We start from the raw sequence: 21,835 nt of genomic DNA, 5'->3' as shown, positions 1-21,835 counted from the left end.
ATAGTAGTCAAACATATTACCAATCACGTTTCGCCGAGTCTCAGAAATCTAGATCGGCTTTCAAAGATCCATGTTTGAACGAATGGGTTACGGGAAAGTCTGTTAAACTACAACGGGGCTCTCGTTGGCTGAAGTAATGCTTGTGACTCGTGCGACAGTAAGAAATTGTTACCATTCATGGTCTAGGGCTCTCAGAGAAATCTCACAAAAGGCTGTAAAATAATGGAAACGAGGAGTTTCTCTCTCTCTCTCTCTCTCTCTCTCACACACACACACACTGGCGATTAACAGCTTCATATTTTGTGTGAAACTTTGTAGGTAAGTAAGAGAGAGACAGGAACACTCATATTTTTTCATATTTTTTGAAACAAGTCATTTTTTACAATTATATTTTCACTTCGAATTAGTAGATTTCCCGTTCTTTTTATACACTTGATGGCAAACAGATTTCCTATACTCCCAAGTTAAATGCCGATTCTAAAAGAGAGAGAGAGAGAGTGAGAGACAGACAGACAGACAGACAGAGCATAAAGACACGTATAACTGAAATTTTTTATTCAACATATCTCGAAATACGAAAATTGTTAAAAATCAAATGCGATGGGTCAAGACTTTTTCATCTGCTATAAATTGAAAGCTTCAAGGTACTAGCTTGAAATGCCTTGCACAGAAGTAAAATTTATTCATTCAACACTAACGAATTTTCATCGATGATCAATCATCCAGGAAAAAATTCAACAATCCTTACGAAAAAATAAATGAGTCAACGAAAAAAAATGCAGATCCCAGCTGCAGCATAAATTACTATATTTCTCGTCCGTTTGATAACAACGCTTTCCTGAATCCTTTTGAAAAATACCTACATTGTGGGATAGTATATTCACACGATGCACACTAACTCTTTGGTAAGGATGCATTTACCATCGAAAATTCATGGTGTTCTGTTAGACATTCCATGCAAATAAAGTGTGTTGGTGATAACGATAACTAATTTGGGTTAATTAACTGTCGGGTTCTATCTTTTATAGATCTGCCACTATTCCATGAAAACAAATTATCATATATTCAAAACGTATGAGCCTCTATGAGATAAAAGTAAAGCAAAAAAGACTAAGACAACCTCTTAAACAGTACGAAACCAGTGTCTTATTATCAATGCCTGCAATATTTTTTAAATAAACAATCTCTATCTAGCTCCCGCTAGCAACCCTTCAAATTTTCCTTCTATCTCTATATTTTTTATTATAATTAATACTTATATAGTAAGGAATCGCCCAATTTACGTGACTCTTTCTATATTTCCCCCTTATAATCAGTTGCATACATTTATACACACACACTCACACACACACACACACACACGATATATATATATATATATATATATATATATATATATATATATAATATATATATATATATATATATATATATATATATATATATATAAATATATATATATATATATATATATATATATATATATATATATATATATATATATATGTATATATATAGATAGATATATATAGATATATAGATATATATATATATATATATATATATATATATATATATATATATATATATACACACATATATATATATACACTATATATATATATATATATATATATATATGTATGTATGTATGTATATACACATATGTGAACCCAGAAAAGACTAGACCTGTTTTATCTCTTCTTCATGCTCTATCACTTCAAATGTCAAAAGGAAACTCTCTCTCTCTCTCTCTCTCTCTCTCTCTCTCTCTCTCTCTCTCTCTCTCTCGATCTCTCTCTCCTCTCTCTCTCTCTCTCTCTCTCTCTCTCTCCTCTTTCTGTTTTTGTATGCCTTTCTGTCTATTCACCTTATTTCCATTTATCTTTGCTTTAGATATAAACACAGAGTTTTTCATTTCTTATACAAGCACAAAACCTCTCGATGAATAATCTTAGTTTATTCACTAGACGTAGATTTCTCGAAAGGCTCAAGTGGTTTCGAAATTAATTTTCAAAGAGCAATATATATAGAACAAACTGAGTGAATTATCATTTGATCAAGTAGACTTTCTAATGACGACACTCTGAAGTCTTCTTATTCAGTAGAAAGTAGAATCAAAGTCTAATTAACTGGCAAACTTTCGCGGAGTAATGCGAATTGTAAATACTAAGATAAGCTTCTATTTGCGTATTGCTGATTGCTTTAAGATTTCTGTAACACTATCCCAAGTTTTCCGAAGGATTTTTATCCATTTAATTGGGTATTTCGTCCTTTTTTTTTATTCCCAGAAAGAAAATATTTTCCGCCTTCATTCACAAGCGGAATTCACCCCGTCGCCCTGACTCATACGTTACCTAACGGATGTGCAATTGCAAACTCTGTCTTCATGTTTCTCGTCTGATAATCATCCGACTGCTTATTTGCATTGTGCATCTTATGAATGAACACAATGAGTCACAATTGATATGAGCCTTCATTATATTCTCTTCCTCCTTCTGATGTCTATTCTCCTAAATCGGATAGGTTCGTTCCCTGTGTATCCTGAAGTCATCTCATATAAAGAAAGATGATCTCCACTGTAATAAAAGAACAGTTCCATGTAGTACAAAATGAACTCTGCATAGAAAACGGACACTGTAGCCAAGTTATGGTGAGGAGTAACTACGCTAATCCGTGACTGAGTTGCAGTCGCTTCTTGCATGTAACCCATCCGCGAGCAGCGACCGTGACCGACGGTATATAAACCAAGCCGGCTTGAGTCTGTTGCCCACGTTGCCACAAACGACCTTCAGTCAACACACCACGTCTACACTCCTGCGTTGCCCCCACGCACGCCCACATCTAGTCAGCAAGGTCGGTGAGTTGCTTGCTTGGACGGCCCGCGGTGGGGACGCCTGCTTTCAGACACTCCTCGAGTCTCTCAGCCTGAGCTGCTGGCTGCTGCGTGCTGTCACTTGCCATTACTTAACTCTTTTATCCACAGTGGCAGCTACAAATGTGCTTTCAAAATGTGCTAACATTCAAGCACTGGCTTACAATTTCGGTCCATGTGCCACTGCCCCAGGGGCCTCTCGCTTTAAAGAAGTTCACCCCAAGAGTTCGACAAGTTGCTTGCAATCTCACACTTACCAACAATACCCTTGGCCTCCACAACACGGTCCGCTTCCGTTTGGCACTGAGGTGCCAAGGCGCTTTCCACTTCTATTTTGAAATTAGCGTTATCACTAAGAGCCAGGCGCCTCCCAACCATGATATACTTGCGCTATAAATACAAGAATTTGCTTTTACAGTTCTGCCAAAGGTAAATTGCATTGGACAGCGCTTACAGCTACTTTTAAGCTTTCGTGCCTCATACCACGTTGATACTAAAAGCATATGCTTTGGCATTAATAGAAAGCAAAAGAAAAGAAAATAAGCCGCGAAAAAAGAGAAGGAATGCATGCGCACCAGTTTCTTGAGGAATAAGCTTTCGATTTCTAACTCCAGTCGAGGTTTTGCTTATGGCTTGATTAACATCATTTATGCTTGTCTGTTACATTTACAGCTTTGAAGTCTAACTAATTACAGAGTTATGTGGCGTTTTGTTAAAGTTGTTTTCTCATAGCTTCGGAAAAAATTGAAAAAGAAAAACTCAAAGATATTCAAGATGGCCATTTTTCCACAGGTAACTATTTCATTTCTGTTCTTCAGTGTCATTTGCGCAATTAAAGTAATTCAGAAAAACAAAAACTTGAATAGCATAAGTGAAGTTCTCGAGCGTCTAAGAAAGAAAATAGTTTTTTCGTTTACAAACAGTATACATTTACAAGATGTTATATCAGCATAATTCAGTATGTCAGTATCTTTAAAAAAAAACCGCAAACTGGGAGAATTTGCTAAAACTTATATAGAAAACCACCTCCAGAATGCTTAAAGAAAACTAATGCATACGCAAGTTTAGTAATAATTCATCGCATATATTTTTTTTAAATAGAAATTATATTTTACGTAAATTTTGATGACTGTAAAAACGACAGTAAGTTGTAAGTGTTCATCGAGAGTAAGAAAGTAAATTTTGTGCCCTACATAATGCGTCTCTTACAATAAGTCAGTATCCAAATTCCATCTATTTACACACTACAAAATAGTTAGATTTTAGCATCATTTAGGCTTCTTTCCACTTCACAACCTTGAACAATTTACGCGGATTATTCATTTGAATTACGAACTATCATTTTGATCGATGGGTTCAAAATAGATCTTTGGCCGTGACATCTCAAAGGTGCTCTTTTCCAACCTGAGAATGCTAAAGGTAGGTGTCATGTCATTTTTTTTCTGTTTAGACTACAGAATATTTGTAAGTTTATAAATTCATAAGTTTATAATTACATTCAAACGTTAATTTTTTGTAAGAGTGAATTTCTGTGTATTTCAGAGCATACATACACAAATATTTATACACACATATATATATATGTGTGTGTGTGTCTAAAATATGTATATGTATGTATGTAGGTATAGATAAAGGTATAAGCCACGAAGGAAAGTGAAACACTGGAGTGCAGCTACTCCAGTGTTTCACTTTCCTTCGTGGCTTATACCTTTATTTATGCATTCATCACGTTCCAAACTTTCGTGATTCATTTATACGTATGTATGTATGTACAAACCGCAAAGTCGTGCACCATAAAGTGAATGTTAAAACTTCCAAAGTTTTAGAAAGCGAATATTTGATTTTCGAGGGATTTGCAAGTAAATATGAAGCGAATAACCAAAACAGTAAATGTTCAGAGAGAGAACAGTCATATGCGCGACTCATTATGAAATGAAATACCAAATTTGCGAGTCATTAGAGAAAAAACTCGTCCAGTCTAACGTCACCTGTGCTGCTTGAACGTTTTGGTCGCTATTGGCAACTGCAGACGAAAGTAAAATGGTACTGTAACTTGGCTGGTACCTGAATGTATACTGTACATCTCTGCAAATTACTCATGCACTCTGAATACATGATAAGTGATAGAAAACTTCGGGTTCTGATTTTTGAAGTGCATAGGAACGAACTTCCCAAAGCACCAAATGCAGTCTCTCCCCTCCATTATGAAGCGTTTCATCTTTCTCAACTTTCCAATCAAAAGGTTGTGGTCTTTCTTACCTTTTCTCCAGAGGCGTATGAATTTTTTACCTCTCTCGCCAGAAGTGTATGATCTCGCTTGCCTTCACCTGACAAAAGTTGATTTCAAAAGATACCAAGTCATATTCCTTTCTGTTGATAAAGCAAGGTCCAGGGTTCATTACGGATTTGACATTACAGGCCAGCGCTGGCATAAGCCAGCTTAATCTAATGCAACCATCACCCTGCCAACTCATCTTACCATGGGGACCCTCCCAATGATCACATGTCTTTATATGACTATTCCTCCCGATTCGATTCAGGCTATATCCTCTTTTCATCACAGTCGTATCCAGTTTCTCCTTCTTTCTCTTTTATTTGGCGTTCCAGTTGCTAATGTCAGTCCCTCTTGGACTTATTAGATAGACAGCCTTCTTACCTCATGCTCTAGTTGTCCTCGTTTCCAAGTCGGCTCAGTCTTGAGATCTCCTAATCTAAGCGTTTGCATCTCAGTTCCTGGCTATTGGTTCCTAATCTGTCTTTTATGTACCCAGGAGTCATGTCTGTAAGGACAGCGCTCGTATTGATACAGAGGTATATTTCGTGTTCTTACTTTCTATATGCTCTTGCTGTTTTAAGTGCTAAAGTGGGTAGAGCCTACTTTTATTCCTATTGATTTCCAGTTTAACATCGTTGTTGCATTAAATATCAACCACATTTTTCAGAATGTTGCGGTAATTTGCCGTTTCATTTCCCAGTTAATTTTCATGTCTAAAGGTTTTCTAATGATCAGCACTTTTTGCTGTTTATTTAGCCTGTCATTAGCTAAAGTTTTAGTTCCAGTCATTTTTATACATAAGTCAATTATTTTCTCTCCAATGAAGTATGATCTAGATAATGTTACTAGAAGTTATTTTACCGGCGGTCAGCCAACAAAGGGGTTAATATGATTTTAAAATGTTACTTATAACGTTTTATTTTATACTAAGAATGATTTGTTTTCCACAAAATAGGTGAAAAACTAACGGGAACATAAATAACTTTCGGATGCTCTTGTAATTGTAATCTTTGAAACTGTTTCAGTTGTCTATTCAGTTTTTATAGATACTTATATTGTAGATCATCTGACCACTTTCATAATTGCTGCTCTTGCTCCTGTTACAAATTTTCATACCAGTTATATTCTATCCTAACTCTGGGACAATTCTTCCACATTTCTCGGTCATTTGCTTTTAAACTGCAAAAGGAGAAGGTAAAGCATAATATAAAGAAAGTAAATATTTTTAAAGTAATTTTATTCGACAAAGTATTTCAAATTTAATTTGATACGTTCCCTTCATTCAGTCAAGATTACATTTTTAAGCCATCAGTTATGGGTTTCATTCCATATTATGCCCAAAGAGTTTAATTATTTTCGTCACCTCAATAACCTTAGTTTGAAAAAAACAAAAATGGGTATCGTATTGCAAAATTGTTATGTCCCTCATTAAACAAAGGCCTTTTACCCTCAGCAGACTATAGAAGTAAAACTTTCTTGCAAATATATGTATATTTATATGTATAGTATATTGTATGCGTGTTTACGGATGTATAAATATATAGGAAATATAAAAGTGCTATGTCGTACTTCTCAGAAATGTAAAGCAAGAACTACGATATTATGTATATATATGTATCTGTGTGTATCTGTGCGCGTGCGTGTGTGTGTGTTTTATATGACAGTATAAAGGTTGATGTAAGTATTACCGCACGAATGTCTGAAGAGTTACAGGACCTCAGATTTTCACGCTGTAATCCCCACACGCGCATTCAGTACAAAAGGGACCATGGAAATCTTATGTATCGTTTCCCAGCGATGTTAAACGACACCGAAAACATACATACATCCACGCTCACTTGCACGGCTGGAGAGTTCGACGAAAACCGGTTAGTCTTTGCAACGAGGACGAAAGAGGGGACGGACGAGGGGGTTTCGGTTGTGGCTGTGATGTGCTCGGAGACCTTGACGAGTAGAACATGGTTATGAAATTACAGAAGATTAAGATAATCTTGTCAACAGCGTTTTGAGGCAAGGTGGGGGGATGGTGGTGATTATGATGACAAATGGTAACCATGAGAACGAAAACTTGTCATAGTGGGACAACAAAAACACAAAACTATTTTTGATTAACTTAGAAGGTGTCTGGTTGTCAGTTTGAAAATCTTTTTAATGAAACACATTAATACTTTTGAAGCATTGACTCATGGATGCGTTACTATGGAAAGTAAATGATGCATGTGTGTTCTTCGATAACAGCAATAACTGAAACTTGTTAGCAACAACTTAACATACGAGCATTTAATGTTTGATCGAGTTTCTTTGTCTCTACAGATTCTATAAGAGACAGAAGGACTAGAAACATACTGACAGAAAGACTAAAAACTGTTTGAAATTTAGGAATGGACTCGTCAATGAATTGGTGTTACACAACTGAATAACCACATAACGACTATTTAGGAATAAAATCAGAATTGCTTGGTAAATAAACACGTGTATATATATATATATATATATATATATATATATATATATAATATATATATATTTATATATTCACGCACACGAAGACACACGTATACACACGCACGCATACAAACATACATACATGCATGCATGCATACACACACACACACACACACACACACACACACACATATATATATATATATATATATATATATATATATATATATATATATATGTATGTATATATATGTATATATATATATATATATATATATATATATATATATATCCACTCCACACTGTAGGAAAAATTGATGACACTCACTAATTGGGAAGTCAAAACTCTGGAAAATTCAGTAGGGATTTTTTTTATCGGTGGAAGACTTATGGACTTTAGGATTGATTTGTTCAGGTGGAGAGATAAGCCTTTCCCCAGGAATAAAACTGAATGGATGCACCCCAAATATAATACCAAGTGAACACGTGCACCTTTTTGGCTTAGTAAAGACGAATTCATAGCGATATAAACAATTTATTTGCTGTAAATGTTTTGCGAAAGCCAACGAACATGTCTCTTTCCAGTGTAATACCGAATGTTCTATTTCTTTCTATTCGGTCGCAGTCTCTTTTCGTCCCCATTTATCACGAATTTTCTTCAGTATACTACTCCTTTAAACATTTTTGCTGATGGTATGAAAATTCGTTCATCTCCTCCCACAGTTCTATATTGTTCCTTTATGCGTCTGCGATTTCTGACACTGAGAGTAAAGTTGAACTGGGATCCTGCCTCGATCACTTCTACGTATGCATAAGTCCTCTGTACCATGTTTGTTATCCAGAGCAGTGTCTCTGAACTGGTGATCCATAATGACATTTTGGGTGATTCACAGGGAGTTCACTATATTTGGTAATGACGTTGAGATTGGTACATATATTTTTAAATTTACTGAAATACAATAAGATCAATTTTATCTAGATAGTAATTGACCATTCATTTCAATTTTGTTATTCTTATTCAAAATATATTATCACGATCTTCAGGTTGTAATTCTTGTGCAGGAAACATATTTCAAAATATTTCTTGTAACTCAAAAAAAAACAAGGACCCCCATATCATTTTGTTTGGCTGGCGGTCCATAACCTGAAACGAGTTGAGAACCACTGATCTGGAGGAACTGTTTCATCCACTTTTCGAGACCGTGCTCTCGAACGGACATTTGACAGCGGCAAGGAGCCGTAACTTACATAAATTCAGACGAGGCCAGACCTCTCAATCAGGTTTTATCTTTCCCTTTACCGAAGAAGCGTGGGTGTCTCTCCCGGCTTCGATTTCTGTGAACATTGCTGATTTTCCTCTAGGTATGGAAAGCTGCAAAACGAGAGATTGATTGCGATTTCGTGTGTAATAATACTCTGGCGCGAGTAAATTCGTACTTGAAACATACATAAACAAACACAAACACCAGATATTGAATGAATTTATGTAGACTTATGAAACATATGAATCCTAAGATTCATATGTTTCATAAGTCTACATATCTATAAAGTAAAATTAGAATCTATTTTTGGGAGCAAGGGAAAGAGATTGTGATTAATCCGGGGAAACATTACAATGCATCTCCTCGAAAAACAGGAAGGGGAAGATCGTCTCAGGAAAGGGTAAATCTATGTCCCCTCGTCGATCTGTGTTCTGAATGCCCTCATTCTTTCTCAGAAATGAAGGGGACTATATGACAACGTTACTTCAGGACCAAACAAAAATGTTATTCTTACTACGCTAAATGTCCCTACTGAAGGACGAAGAGCTCCAAGAAATAGGGAGTTCGTTACGATCAAGTATCATTCTTCATTAGACGTTGAACTTTAAATATTACCGGCATAATAAACAATCTCTAAGCTCCGATTTTTATGTCAAAAGTAAGTAATATAAACCGCTGAAAAGACTTAAACTAAAAGTCGTACATATGTATACACGGTAATTTCGACTACGGAAGGTATCCAACTATAGGAGAAGGATTCCTAGATTGTGCCGTCATTCCACTTAACTAATCATGATCACGAATGCAAAAATGAAATCTAAGAAAGGATTTGGAATAACTGTAGAGGTCGCATATAGGACTTTCTTTATTCAAAATCAGGGAATTACCTCCATTATATCCGTTTAATATAGCATTCCTAGAGGAAACATGCATGGCCCTTCTAAATGGGGATTTTTTTTATTTTAAAACTTTGTAATCCTAGCTTTCGTTGAAGCTTTTATTAACCAAATTCTATTTCGATTGACTCAAAGAAATGTCCTACACAACACATATTTCATAGCTTTGTAGATCTTGTTAGCACCATAAATTGCTCAAGATTTGATGGACGCCTCTGATAAACCTCTATACCTCCTATAGAAATAACTTTTGTGCATAGATTACTTCATATCATAAAAGGAAACAGTTTCTTTTTACTTTGTAATCCTGTATACTACTTAATAGCTATTCACAGAATTCCAATCTGAAACTTCGGTTTTTTTTTTTTTTTTTCTTTTTTTTGATGCATATCTAAGATATCGTTTGCAAATCCACAGAGTTCGGTTCAGAAAATGTAACTATCAGAACTTGCATTAAATAATGAGGTTCAAGAGGATAGCATTGCATCGTTACATTTTTTGTGTGCAAGAGATTCGCTAATAATTTCTCCGATTTGCTGCGATTTTGGGTACGTAATGATCTGATTTCTCTTTGGTTATTTCAACTCCCTTTCTACATAATGTATTATGTCCCTGGTAAGAACTCAGGGCTCACTTTCAAGATATTCTTTCTTGCAACTGTTGCAAGAGGAATATCTTGTATATGAACAAGTCGCTATCAGAAAACTCTTTTAAATGACAATTTAACAGGAAAACGCTTAGGCATTGAACTTCTTGGCACCGTGATTGGCATGAATTTGATAACGTCACACACACACACACACACACACACACACATATATATAATATATATATATATATATATATATGATATATAATATATATATATATAGATATATATATAATGCACATTATTTTGTAGCCAATTATGAAAAAGAAGTAGAGAGAATGTTGATGACATCCCCAACCCCACCAACACGGTCATTTCGAATAGGACGTGAGACGTTGCTATTTTTCTTTGCAGTATGCACCCGCCTGTTGGAACAGGATACTCAGGAACTTACCAGTCTTCTGGAGGATACGGAAGTACTGGAGGTTATACAGGATCTGGTAGTGGATATACAGGAACTGGTGGAGGATACACGGGATCTGGTGGAGGATACACAGGATCCGGTAGTGGTTACACAGGATCAACCGGAGGATATACAGGAACAGGTGGAGGTTACACAGGATCTGGCACTGGGTACCCAGGATCAACCGGAGGATATACAGGAACCGGTGGCGGATATACTGGCACAGGCGGAGGATTTAGCAGCACTGGAGGATATACCGGAACTAGCAGGGAATTTACAGGAACAGGCACTGGCTCTGGATATACAGGCTCTGGAGGATATACAGGATCTGGGGGATATACTGGGACTGGCGGATTTACCGGACCAGGAAGCTATACTGGAACTAGTGGGTTCACAGGATCAGGCGGATTCACAGGCTCTAGTGGATATACAGGCTCCGGTAGCTATTCAGGACCTGGTTCATATACAGGCGGAGGATTTTCTCACAGCACACACGCCATGCAGCAGCAGCAGCACCAAATGCCACCACCCGTTCCCCCCTTCTCCAGGCCTAGGCCAACATACCCACCAAAACATGTAAGTACAAAAGGGCATTAGTTTCTCTCTCTCTCTCTCTCTGAAATGGCGAACAATAGCAATAACCACCATGGATTAAAATGGACAAAAATAAAAATCTGAAATGATAAGTCGAAGTAATCGCAAGCAGACATTGTAAATCACCACCTTTGGATTCATATATTCCTTTTCCCTCACTTTCCCAAATCTCCAGGAACATGAATATGAGGAGGAACGATATTATGGCCGTGGCCGAGAACGATACCATGCTCGGGAAGTGGCCATGCGCGCTTGCTTCGACATGATGCGCAGAAGGTACAACGAAATGCCTGCCGACCCCGCCCAGAACTTCCCAGCTCTCAGTAAGTACCATGACAATAACGGTTTCTGTTGCATCTTTCCTTCACAACGTTTACACTTTAAGAATCTGTAGCTCTCAGTGTTCAGAGATAAAGCGAATTTAATACTATAGGACTGCGAGATCTATCAGGATCCAGTTTGCAAAGGAGAGTACCAGCCAGGTACATAATTAAAAAGAGAACTTAATAACAGACAATATAGAACGAAAACGCGTTTGTTCTTTTTTGCTGGGACTTCCAGTTATTAATGCTTATCATTGAAAGTGTCATTTTAAGTTAATTAAGTAGATTTTGTGGTATTAAGTCTTACTTTTTAACCCACTACGAGTAATGAAAGTAAAAAGGCAACATCTTGGTACCAATCATATTCATTAGAACAAACACCGTAGTTACATTTTAATTATATCCTGTAAGCCGGCGTCCAACTACCGTAGATTATAACTTAAGCACTCCATGGACGAGGTCGCCACCAAGCAAAATAATGAGAAACTTCAGAACCTTAGACTTATAACATTCTTCATTTCAACAGCTCACCATCCCGGTGTTCCTGCCGACATCCTTCGAGTCGAACACGTAGATTTCCGTCCTCAGGAGAACGCCAAAGACCACAGGACCTTCCAGTACGAACTTGTGCAAGACCATGACAGGCCAACACCAGTCTATCGCAGAGGTCAAGCCTTCTACCTCTCCCTGGTAAGTGTTTCATTCATTGTTATCTCTTTAGCCAATTATGAGATCCTGAATTCGGTGCAAATGCACTACTCATTTGTGATAAACGGCCTTAGCAGACATTGTTGAAATAGAAAAGAAAGGTAGCAGATTCTAGGAAAGAAACTGCTCAGTTGCCATTATTTATGGAAGACTGGTATCAGTGACATTCTATCTTTTCCTTCCCTCCTTCCGCCTGTCTATCCTGAAGATGACCCGCGAGAGAGACTTCGACTGCACTCGCGACAACCTCTACCTGAACTTCTACTACGGCCCTAACCCCTCAGTGCCCAAGCGTACCCGTGTCGTCCTCCCCGTTACCATCCAGAAAGAGTTCACCAAGGGACCACAGAAATGGGATGTTCGTATCCACGCACAGGATTCTCGCAACCTTACTCTCCAGGTATGGAAGGATGAAAAATAATTTTCGATTTTCTGCATAGGAATATAGTAATATTAAGAACTCACATTAATTTATTTAAAAAAAAATACCCAGATGACTCGTGAACCATAGCGGCCAGATTGAAATGGAACCAAATCATTTCCTTGTCTCTTCCAGATTCATATCCCAGCCACTAGCCCCGTGGGTGTCTGGCGTTGTGTTGTTGAAACTGCAACCAGGAACTATCCCAAATCCAGGACCCAGTACCGCGCCCCTGAGGATATCTTCATCATCTTCAATCCATTCTGCCGAGGTCTGCTTTCGATACTCATATTTTCTCTTATATTCCCTTGTCATGAATAGTGATTTACATTAAATAGATAAGAAAGGGCATCGCCATTCATACTTCACATCTCCTGCTTGAGTTCTGGACCGGAACCGAAAATTAGAACCGAGGTCTATCCAAAAAGACCCACATCCCAACTTCCATAATCACATCATCAGACGCACTTTCTTCCTTTTTCAGTGAGATAATTCATTGTTTTTCCTCTCTTTTCATGACAGACGACGCCGTGTACATGGAGAACGACGCACAGCGAAGTGAGTACGTCATGAACGACTCTGGCAAAGTGTACATGGGAGGCTCAAAGCACACCCACGGCCGCCCATGGGTCTACGGACAGTTCGACGACTGCGTCCTACCTGCTGCTTGCGTCCTCCTGGAGATGTCGAGGTTGACACACGCCGAAAGAGGCAACCCAGTGAAGGTCTCCAAGGCTATTTGCGCCATGGTAAGAAATGACTCAGCTTTGCTGTATCGGACATTTTTCAGTACAAGAGAGATTCACATCAAAATATCGAGCTGTAATTTTTTCAAATGGTTGTCTGGTGCCATGCTTACCATTCAGTGCTAAATTGGTGGAATCTAAAGTTAACTCGAGACCGATAACGATCTGCTTATTTTAGAGGCCGGACCGAACTTCACTCTGTGTATCGTCTAACATAGAAGAAATTTAATTCCTTTAGATCTTTTTATAACTGCACAATTTCACTGGCAGCATCTCATTGCATATCAGTCATTTTCATTTTGTCTGCTCCCTTTACAAAACTGTGAAAGCAATTGTCTTCTCATTTTTACGTAATCATGAAAATCCTTTCACGCATTTAGCAACACCCAGTATCCATTTCATGACCTAGATTTGAACTTTCCAAACGTCCCCCTCCTTGCAGATCAGGGCATCTCGCAACCACCGACGGGACTACGAGGATTCGGACGGAATCATCGAACCTTACTACGAGGATGACCACCGGGGCGGGCAGAATCCTCACCTGTGGACAGGCTCAGTCAAGATCATTGAGGAATTCCTGTACCAGGGCGCCACACCTGTCAAATATGCCCATTGCTGGGTCATGGCTGCTCTTATGACAACCTGTAAGTGCTACTTCACTAAGAGTTTGAGGTCATAAATGATGGCATGGCAACCCTAAACAAACGTTTAGTGTGCGTCAGATTCATGGACCACTATTTCATTTAGTCATCCAGTGCAGTCAAAGATTTATTTTCCTTTTTTTTTAAGTAGCTTTGAAATTTTGACTGTATACGTTCAGGTCATCTGCAATGGCAGCTTATGTTTTTGTTAAAAGAAGGAAGCGGTTACTCAAAAACACAACCTTAAGCTACAGCAGAATTTTTATACCATCAATAGAAATCCTATCTATTCATTAACTGATGACCTACTGAATTCCTTAAGAAAACAATTGTATCTAAAAATCGTGTTACTGACTTTGAAAAACGAAGAAAAGATGTAAAAGGGAAAATATGCTTTGAGTAGACGTACAGAAAGGCAAATGAATAATCAGTAACAAATCACAACCAGTAAAATCCTTCCATACCAATGACAATATCTTTTTTGCAGTCTGCCGTACCTTAGGTATGCCCTCAAGACCAACTACGGCCATCACAGCAGCCTTCGAAACCCAGGATACCCTTACCATCGACCGCTACATCGATCGCTTCGGAGACATCGTAAGTAACTGTAACTAGCATATAGATATATATATATATATATATATATATATGATATATATCATATATATATATATATATATATATACAGAAAACAAATTGAACATTTCCTAATTCTTGGCCATTTGTCTCTAAGTATATTCACTTTCTTCGGTTTTTCAAAATATGAAAATTTAACAGATATAAAGTCCATAATGCTTTCTTTTCATAGTAAATTTCATAAAACATCTTTATTGGGTTTATTTTTCGTCTTGAAGCTGTCATGCATTATATATTAAACATTGTAAATCTGTACTGTGAGTTGTCACTAAATCAAAAATACGGTTCCCTTCCTGCCAGATCGAGCGTGGCCCAGGACGTGACCAACCAGACGCCGTTTGGTCATTCCATACCTGGTGTGATGTATGGATGACCCGACCTGACCTCCCATCCGGTTACTCAGGATGGCAGACACTTGACCCTGCCAGAGCCTATTACAGGGACAGTAAGTGAAAAGCCTATTAATGTATAAAATTGCCTCACAAACTCTCAGAGCAGATGCTTAATAGAAACTTGTACAAATATTTGAAATCATTATTTATTGTCCCTCAAAACTGATCCTGCTTACCTAGTTGTCTGTCTTTGTTTGTTTGCCTTCCATTCAAGATACTTCTTGTTTGATAGACCATTTTCTCTCCAATCCCATCACAGGATACTCCAACGGCTGCGGTCCATGCTCGGCTGAGGCCGTGAGAAAGGGAGATGTTGGTTACTCTCACGAGACCGCAGCTCAGTTCTCCTGCCTCAACGCCTACGTCAGATACTACTATGAGGATGACGACTCAGAATGGGGATACTCGCCGTTCAGGCAGTATAGGTATGGAACGGTGGTGGATGACTGATATACTGTCTATCGTATTTTAGGAAGTAGAGGGAGCCCGAAAGTTATAATATAAAAATCACAACATTTTCCTTTTTATAAAAGTGCTACGCCTGTCCTTAAACACGTAGTTCCATCTTATTTTGTCTTGTATCGTCAGATATTGTTATGACCGGTTAATTCACTATTGCTGTATGTAAATGACTCCACACAGTCTTATCATATCAACTGAAGTAGTTGTACCCATAAAATATAAAAACATTTCAACAGAAAACGCATTTCGTGATGACTGAATTGCCTGTCGTAAGTGACCCTGTTCTCATTCATCTTGCAGGTTCCCGATCTGCCGCACCATCCTGACAAAGGCCGTTGGTCGATACGACGACGAAGGCGAAGGAGACAACGAGGATGTGACCAAGATCTACCGCGACATGGAGAGATCTGAGCCCGAGAGGTTCACGGTCTTCAATGCATGCAGGGGAATGAGGAAAGACCACGTCTACTATGATTACCAGGTAACGGAAGTCAATGAGTTTCTAAGGAAGCGTTCTTGTCGTTTCTTAAATTAGAAATCTACATCTATTTTTAGTTTTAGTGAAGCGGTTGTGGCCTCGATATCTTTGTGATATCTTTTCGTTCCTTATATATCAACGCAATGCAAAACAAAATATGCAAGTTGTAATGTTTGAAGCTATGGTCGTAGTTTGCAGATTTAATGAAGAATATTCGGAGAATACTGAAAGTATATTTTCCGTAAATAAATATTACGACTGCATAGAATATGAACGAGATGTCATAAACGAGTACCCTAGACAAATGAATAATAATGCTACAATGTAAATATAAATTATACTTTGAGCAAGACTGTAATTATGGAATTTTTTCCAATATCTAATATAATGTTATATTGCATATAACCATGCAAGCAGAACGCCTTAAATGCTATCTAATCATATTTTTTACGTGCCTGTTCTCAGCAACAAAGGAAATCAATAGCAAATGCGAAAAATATAAGGCCTCTTTATCTCTAAAGTTCCATTCTTGGTGCTTTAAGATCATCCCTGTGACTTTGGACTCCTTCTGAAAAAACCGTGAGGATAACTGAATTTCTAATGAAATGTACATATTGTAGAAGCTGGAAAATCACTGACTCTCTTCTCTTCTTACAGACGGGCCTTACTCTTATTACTGGCTGGGACTGACAGCCTTTCTCAGTCTGCATGCAATTGGCTATAATAATTGGATGAAATCGAGTAATGAGTTTCTCTGAGTAATAGTCCTATTAACAAAATTTTTCCAAATCACATATGGCCGTTTTTCTCGTAAATACTATGTACTTTCTAGTGGCAACTCAGATCTTTTGCTTGAAGAAACTTTCATGCGTAAAAGGAAAGGTTTTCAGGTCATTGCGTGCATATCTCCAAGTTCAAAATATATATATATTCGTTGTTTGTCATAACGTTTTCCATTTGTACCTGAGTAACTTATAATCTCAAGACAAAGAGAAAATTGATGAGTTTTAATTTTCTTATCTTCTTTCACCCTTATTTTGACCTTACATTGAATCACACATTAAAAAAAAAAGTTCCTTTCATTTAATCCCAAGAATCCCATAAAATCCTTGTTGGTTCCTTCCACTTTTCCATAATTGTGAAAGGATATTCCTTCTTCCCCCGTGCACCTTCATCCCCGTCAGGAATACCACCTGAAGCAACTCTTCCTCCTCTCGCAGGAGCAGGGATCTTTCGACGTTGCCTTCGAGTTTGTCGAGCCCCACAAGGTTGCCGCTGGACAAACCATGTCCGTCACCCTCAACGTTCACAACAACTCGACCGAAACCCGCACAATCCAGGCCACCGTCTCCGCTAGGTTCGTGGGTCCTTGTGAAATTTTGCTCTTGGGTTTTCTAACTTGCGTTGCTAAGCCATTCAGCATTCAGATTTTGATTGTTTTAGCACAATGAAAATTATCTGCTTGACTCCAAGCAAAGATCTCATTTTCCTTTAAAATAAAGCAAGCAAAATTAACCAGTTTACCTGCACTGAGTTGCAATGATAATACTTTGAAATAAAAATTGCAATCCCAAATTTCTCCCTACAACCAAAAATCATATTTGTAAAGCCCTTAATATTGCCAGTAGACAGCCGTTTCATCGATTTTTTTTTTTTTTTTTTTTTTCAAATTCACTTTCGTAACTAAATATTGTTGCATACCATCAGGAGCAACTTCTACACTGGTGTCCAAGGAACACACCTGAAGAGGGTTACTGGTCAGTTCACTCTAGCCGGAGGGCAGAAGGACACCCTGACGCTGCGATTAGATCCCTCAGAGTACCAGGACCGCCTAGTCGACATGGGCTTCATCAAATTAACAGCTACTGGCCACGTCACCGAGAGCAAACAGTCCTATATCGATGAATTTGACTTCCAGTTCGATAAGCCAAGGATGAGTATCGAGGTAAGAATCTTCTCTCCTAGATTATCTTGTAGTTAGAGTACATGTGTTTTTAGATTTTTTAAACTTAAAATGATCAAGTATATCTTTACTGATGTTTATGTTAAATTGATAATAATTGCACAAACGTTGTGTAGAAAGCATGACCACTTTAGCTATAACATTGTGATTTGAAAACTTAAAAAGTGCATTTGAGGAAGCGCGTACAACAAATTGCTGAAAAAAACGCTTTCTGGGGTAGTACATACACTGAACACAATTTTTATTGACCCACCGAACAACAGGTAGCCGAAAGCCAGGTCGGCCAAGAATGCACTGCCACCTTCTCCTTCAGCAATCCTCTGGATGTGTCCTTGACTGACTGCTTCTTCTGCATGGAAATCGGCGGCTCTTACAGACCACGAACATTCCGCATCAATCGCGAAGTTCGGCCCAGGGAGACATTCACCTACAGCCAGACATTCGTGCCACGTCGCTCGGGTGACCGACGCCTGGTGGCAACATTCACTTCTCGCCAATTACATGACGTCACCGGTTCCCGCAAGATGACTATCCGCGACTAAGCTTGTCGAAGGAAATAGTAGGAAGCTGGAGATGACAATAAAAGTGATTGATATAATATCAGTAGACACAGGCAGAGAATCTAAAGGTGTCATACGTTCATAAATCTTTCGGAAAGATCGCAGACTTAACATTATACACATTTTTATTCTTTACTCGAGGTACTATAACACGAACAAACATGCAGGCATCACACATACGATAAACAACATTTTGATGTCATCCGGAGGGATTTCGATATCAGTTGAGGTACACTGCATCTGAGAGCATCATGAAAATGCCAAGTCCGGCCGCCTCGTGTTTGTTCGTGATATGGTAAGTCGTCACCAACCGACACTCATAATACTCAATTTTCTTCAATATTTACTCTGTATGTGGGGACCACGCAGTTATAAAAACATTATACATACACATGCTAACTTTCATGGAATACACGTACACTGGCAACGTGAGTCTACAATTAATTTAATTCTAAACAAGATATGAAGATATGGCTTAAATTGAGTAGAACTGGGGAATGCAGCGCTTGTAGAAAAAACTACTATGATTTCCAAAAAAACAAAAAATGTGTGACATAATTCGAAGTTATTTACACTGTTTAGGGCAATGATGCAGATATAGATAAAAACTGAATTGTAAGCAATTTTTGCTTATACAGTAGGTAAGCTATCTATACACGTAAAGTTTATTTGGACATCTTGTTCCTTCTTAGTCGCGATCATTAGATAAGTAATCATTTGGAAATAGTAGTTGGCCTTTCTTACACTACACACACAAACATATACATAGGGCTTCACAGTGGAGAGGTTATAAAGTGCAGAGAGAGAGAGAGAGAGAGAGAGAGAGAGACGTTATATGAAATGATAAAATGGATTTAACTTACTTTAATGAACCTACACAACACAGCCCCAGGGGGGACTTAAGCACACTTCAGAGAATGGAAAATGCCCTCAGCCCTAATAAGCAACGCAATGAAATAAACACCTATATGAGTGATCTATCAGCATTCATTGATACTCTACCATAAATGGGTAAACTGGCCTTTATGGCAAATGGTCGATCACAAGAACGCATGATAAACACAGTTTATGAAATGTAAACTCACTTATAACCTCCCACGATGATTACACACAAAACACCGATACGTAACAATATCAAAGCCCAACCAAATCGGATTAAAACGTTGACGACCAAATGCTTGTTTATTGGACATGGGCAGTCTCGGTTCGTTTTCTTTCAAGCATAAGCCTTCTTCATAGAAAATGGTCACATTACTTAGATCGTGAACGTCGCTTTGAAGCCCCAAACTATTATAGGAAAAGGAAGTAGATAACCAAATAAAAAACATATATTTTAAGAGAATAAAGCTCGGGGATATGGCTATGGGGATGTCATCGCTAACGTGCTACATTGGAAGTAAAAAACGAAAGGAATAAATAGCTTAAGGGAAAATAAAAACAGGTTATTTGAGCCTGCTCACTATGAATGTTTTTTACAGAGTAACTTTTATTATTATAGGTCTTGTTGTTAATTTAATATCCGTACCTCCCCACGGAGCCCCCCATATCTCTGACCAGAAATTAGATTATGCCTTTTTGACAATCCTGGCCATATTGATATTATTTCATGTAATGATGTTCATTTTGTGTTGCCTCTGTGGTTGTGGGTCGCTAGAGTTGTAGCTTTTATAATAGTGAAGCTGGAGATAAATATTATGGTGTCGATGTTGATCTTTCTCGTTGTTTATTAAACCGTTAGCCTGCTTAAGTTTACCCTGGCCTTTTCCGCTCTTTGCCTCTTAGAGTGAATTATGTAAATTAGGTGAAAAATAGAATCAATGTATCAATAGGTATGCAATAAATACCCTAAGCAATGTGATGAGCTGTTAGATTTTCTTAACCTTATAAACAAAGGAATTCACCATGACGTTGAGGCTGTAATGGCATCTATCCTTTGAGGAGTCATTAGACTTTCCTCACGTTTATACAAGAGGGAATAATAAGGAATTTAATTTCAAATGAAACGCGGGTGCATGAACTGGTTCTGGACTAACAGAAAAGAATTTTGAACCAAATTTGCGGATTATTATTATAATTATTATTATTATAATTATTATTATTATTATTATTATTATTATTATTATTATTATTATTATTATTATTATTATTATTATAGCTTGTAGAGAGTCTCCTCTACTTCTCTAATTGTACTCTTACGCCTTGACGCTCACATTGCGCCACTTGTCTACCGTGGCTCTTGTTTGTTGCAGTGGTATTGAAGCAAGCAGGGCATCTTATCGAAAACCATCTCTTCGACGATGCCCATATAACAATTAACAAATAGAACACAAATGGGAATACCATCGCGATACCGACTATCAGGCAGTATAGTTGGCCATTGTGTGTTGTTGCTATTATTATTATTTGGATACGAACTCGAATCATATTTCGAACCTAGTCATTTGAACAATACATACATACATACTACATATACATATAGTATATATATATATATATATATAATATATATATATATATATATATATATATATATACATATACATATATGGAGATGTATGAAAATCAGATGCCATACTTTATCACAAGCATGTAAATTGACAGAAAATGAGAATGTAAGCGTATTTATATTGAGAAATATTACTAATGTTCACACAGTATTTCACGATGCCAATTGTAACAATAATAACTACCACTAATCTAAGAGTACTGATAATTCAAATTATGAAAGTAGCAGTAGTGATAGCAGCAGTAGTAATAGTGGTCATAAAGATTCCAGTTGCAGTAGTAGTCGTAGTCACCTTCGAGTAAATTTAAGAATCTTGTCACCACTAAAAGTATTTTGCTCATTTTATCACTGACACTCGAGACCTCTCAGTGCTGCTGCATGATCGACTGAGGAGGCTTCCAGTCAGATATTCAGTCCAGTTACCGATGACGAAAAGCTCATAATTTTGATAAATTCAAGAAATAACAACTGGCTCTCTACATATTCTGACTGCTGAATTGACTCACTCCCCCTCAAAGGAAAATTACCAATCATTGCTATAGGTGTCGTCAATCAGGATAACGAACTGCATATAACAAAAGGAAGAATAACAGACTTGCA

General features: G+C 37.6%; 1 protein-coding gene across 4 annotated transcripts; it reads left to right on the top strand.

Moving 5' to 3' along the window:
- Positions 1-2,698: 2,698 nt before the first annotated feature.
- On the top strand, positions 2,699-20,587 carry LOC135198584 (hemocyte protein-glutamine gamma-glutamyltransferase-like). Of its 4 annotated transcripts, none has more exons than XM_064226304.1 (15): positions 2,699-2,856; positions 10,757-11,381; positions 11,575-11,722; positions 12,249-12,412; positions 12,639-12,830; positions 12,987-13,122; positions 13,374-13,600; positions 14,040-14,241; positions 14,726-14,835; positions 15,175-15,319; positions 15,526-15,691; positions 16,029-16,209; positions 17,391-17,563; positions 17,914-18,151; positions 18,433-20,587. In XM_064226304.1, exons 2-15 carry the CDS (start codon positions 10,758-10,760, stop codon positions 18,709-18,711), a joined length of 2,985 nt encoding a protein of 994 aa, XP_064082374.1. In that variant the 5' UTR covers positions 2,699-2,856; position 10,757; the 3' UTR covers positions 18,712-20,587. The 4 variants fall into 4 exon arrangements, with proteins under 4 accessions (XP_064082374.1, XP_064082375.1, XP_064082373.1 ...); XM_064226305.1 differs by having other exon boundaries at positions 2,707-2,860; XM_064226303.1 differs by lacking the exon at positions 2,699-2,856 and adding an exon at positions 3,237-3,304 and having other exon boundaries at positions 17,427-17,563.
- Positions 20,588-21,835: the final 1,248 nt, after the last annotated feature.

Source organism: Macrobrachium nipponense, chromosome 22, assembly GCF_015104395.2.
Source record: "Macrobrachium nipponense isolate FS-2020 chromosome 22, ASM1510439v2, whole genome shotgun sequence".
Classification (NCBI taxonomy): Eukaryota; Metazoa; Arthropoda; class Malacostraca; order Decapoda; family Palaemonidae; genus Macrobrachium; species Macrobrachium nipponense.
Note: the sequence above shows the minus strand (reverse complement) of the source record. Positions and strands in the feature narration are given on the sequence as shown.

What these genes read in the sequence shown, in the direction of transcription:
- LOC135198584 (XM_064226301.1), top strand. Translation starts at nt 3,252, where the DNA reads ATGATATACTTGCGCTATAAATACAAGAATTTGCTTTTACAGTTCTGC. An exon ending in CAACATACCCACCAAAACAT is followed by an intron (nt 11,382 to 11,574) that starts GTAAGTACAAAA and finishes CCAAATCTCCAG; the next exon opens with GAACATGAATATGAGGAGGA. An exon ending in ACGTCTACTATGATTACCAG is followed by an intron (nt 16,210 to 17,390) that starts GTAACGGAAGTC and finishes CATCCCCGTCAG; the next exon opens with GAATACCACCTGAAGCAACT.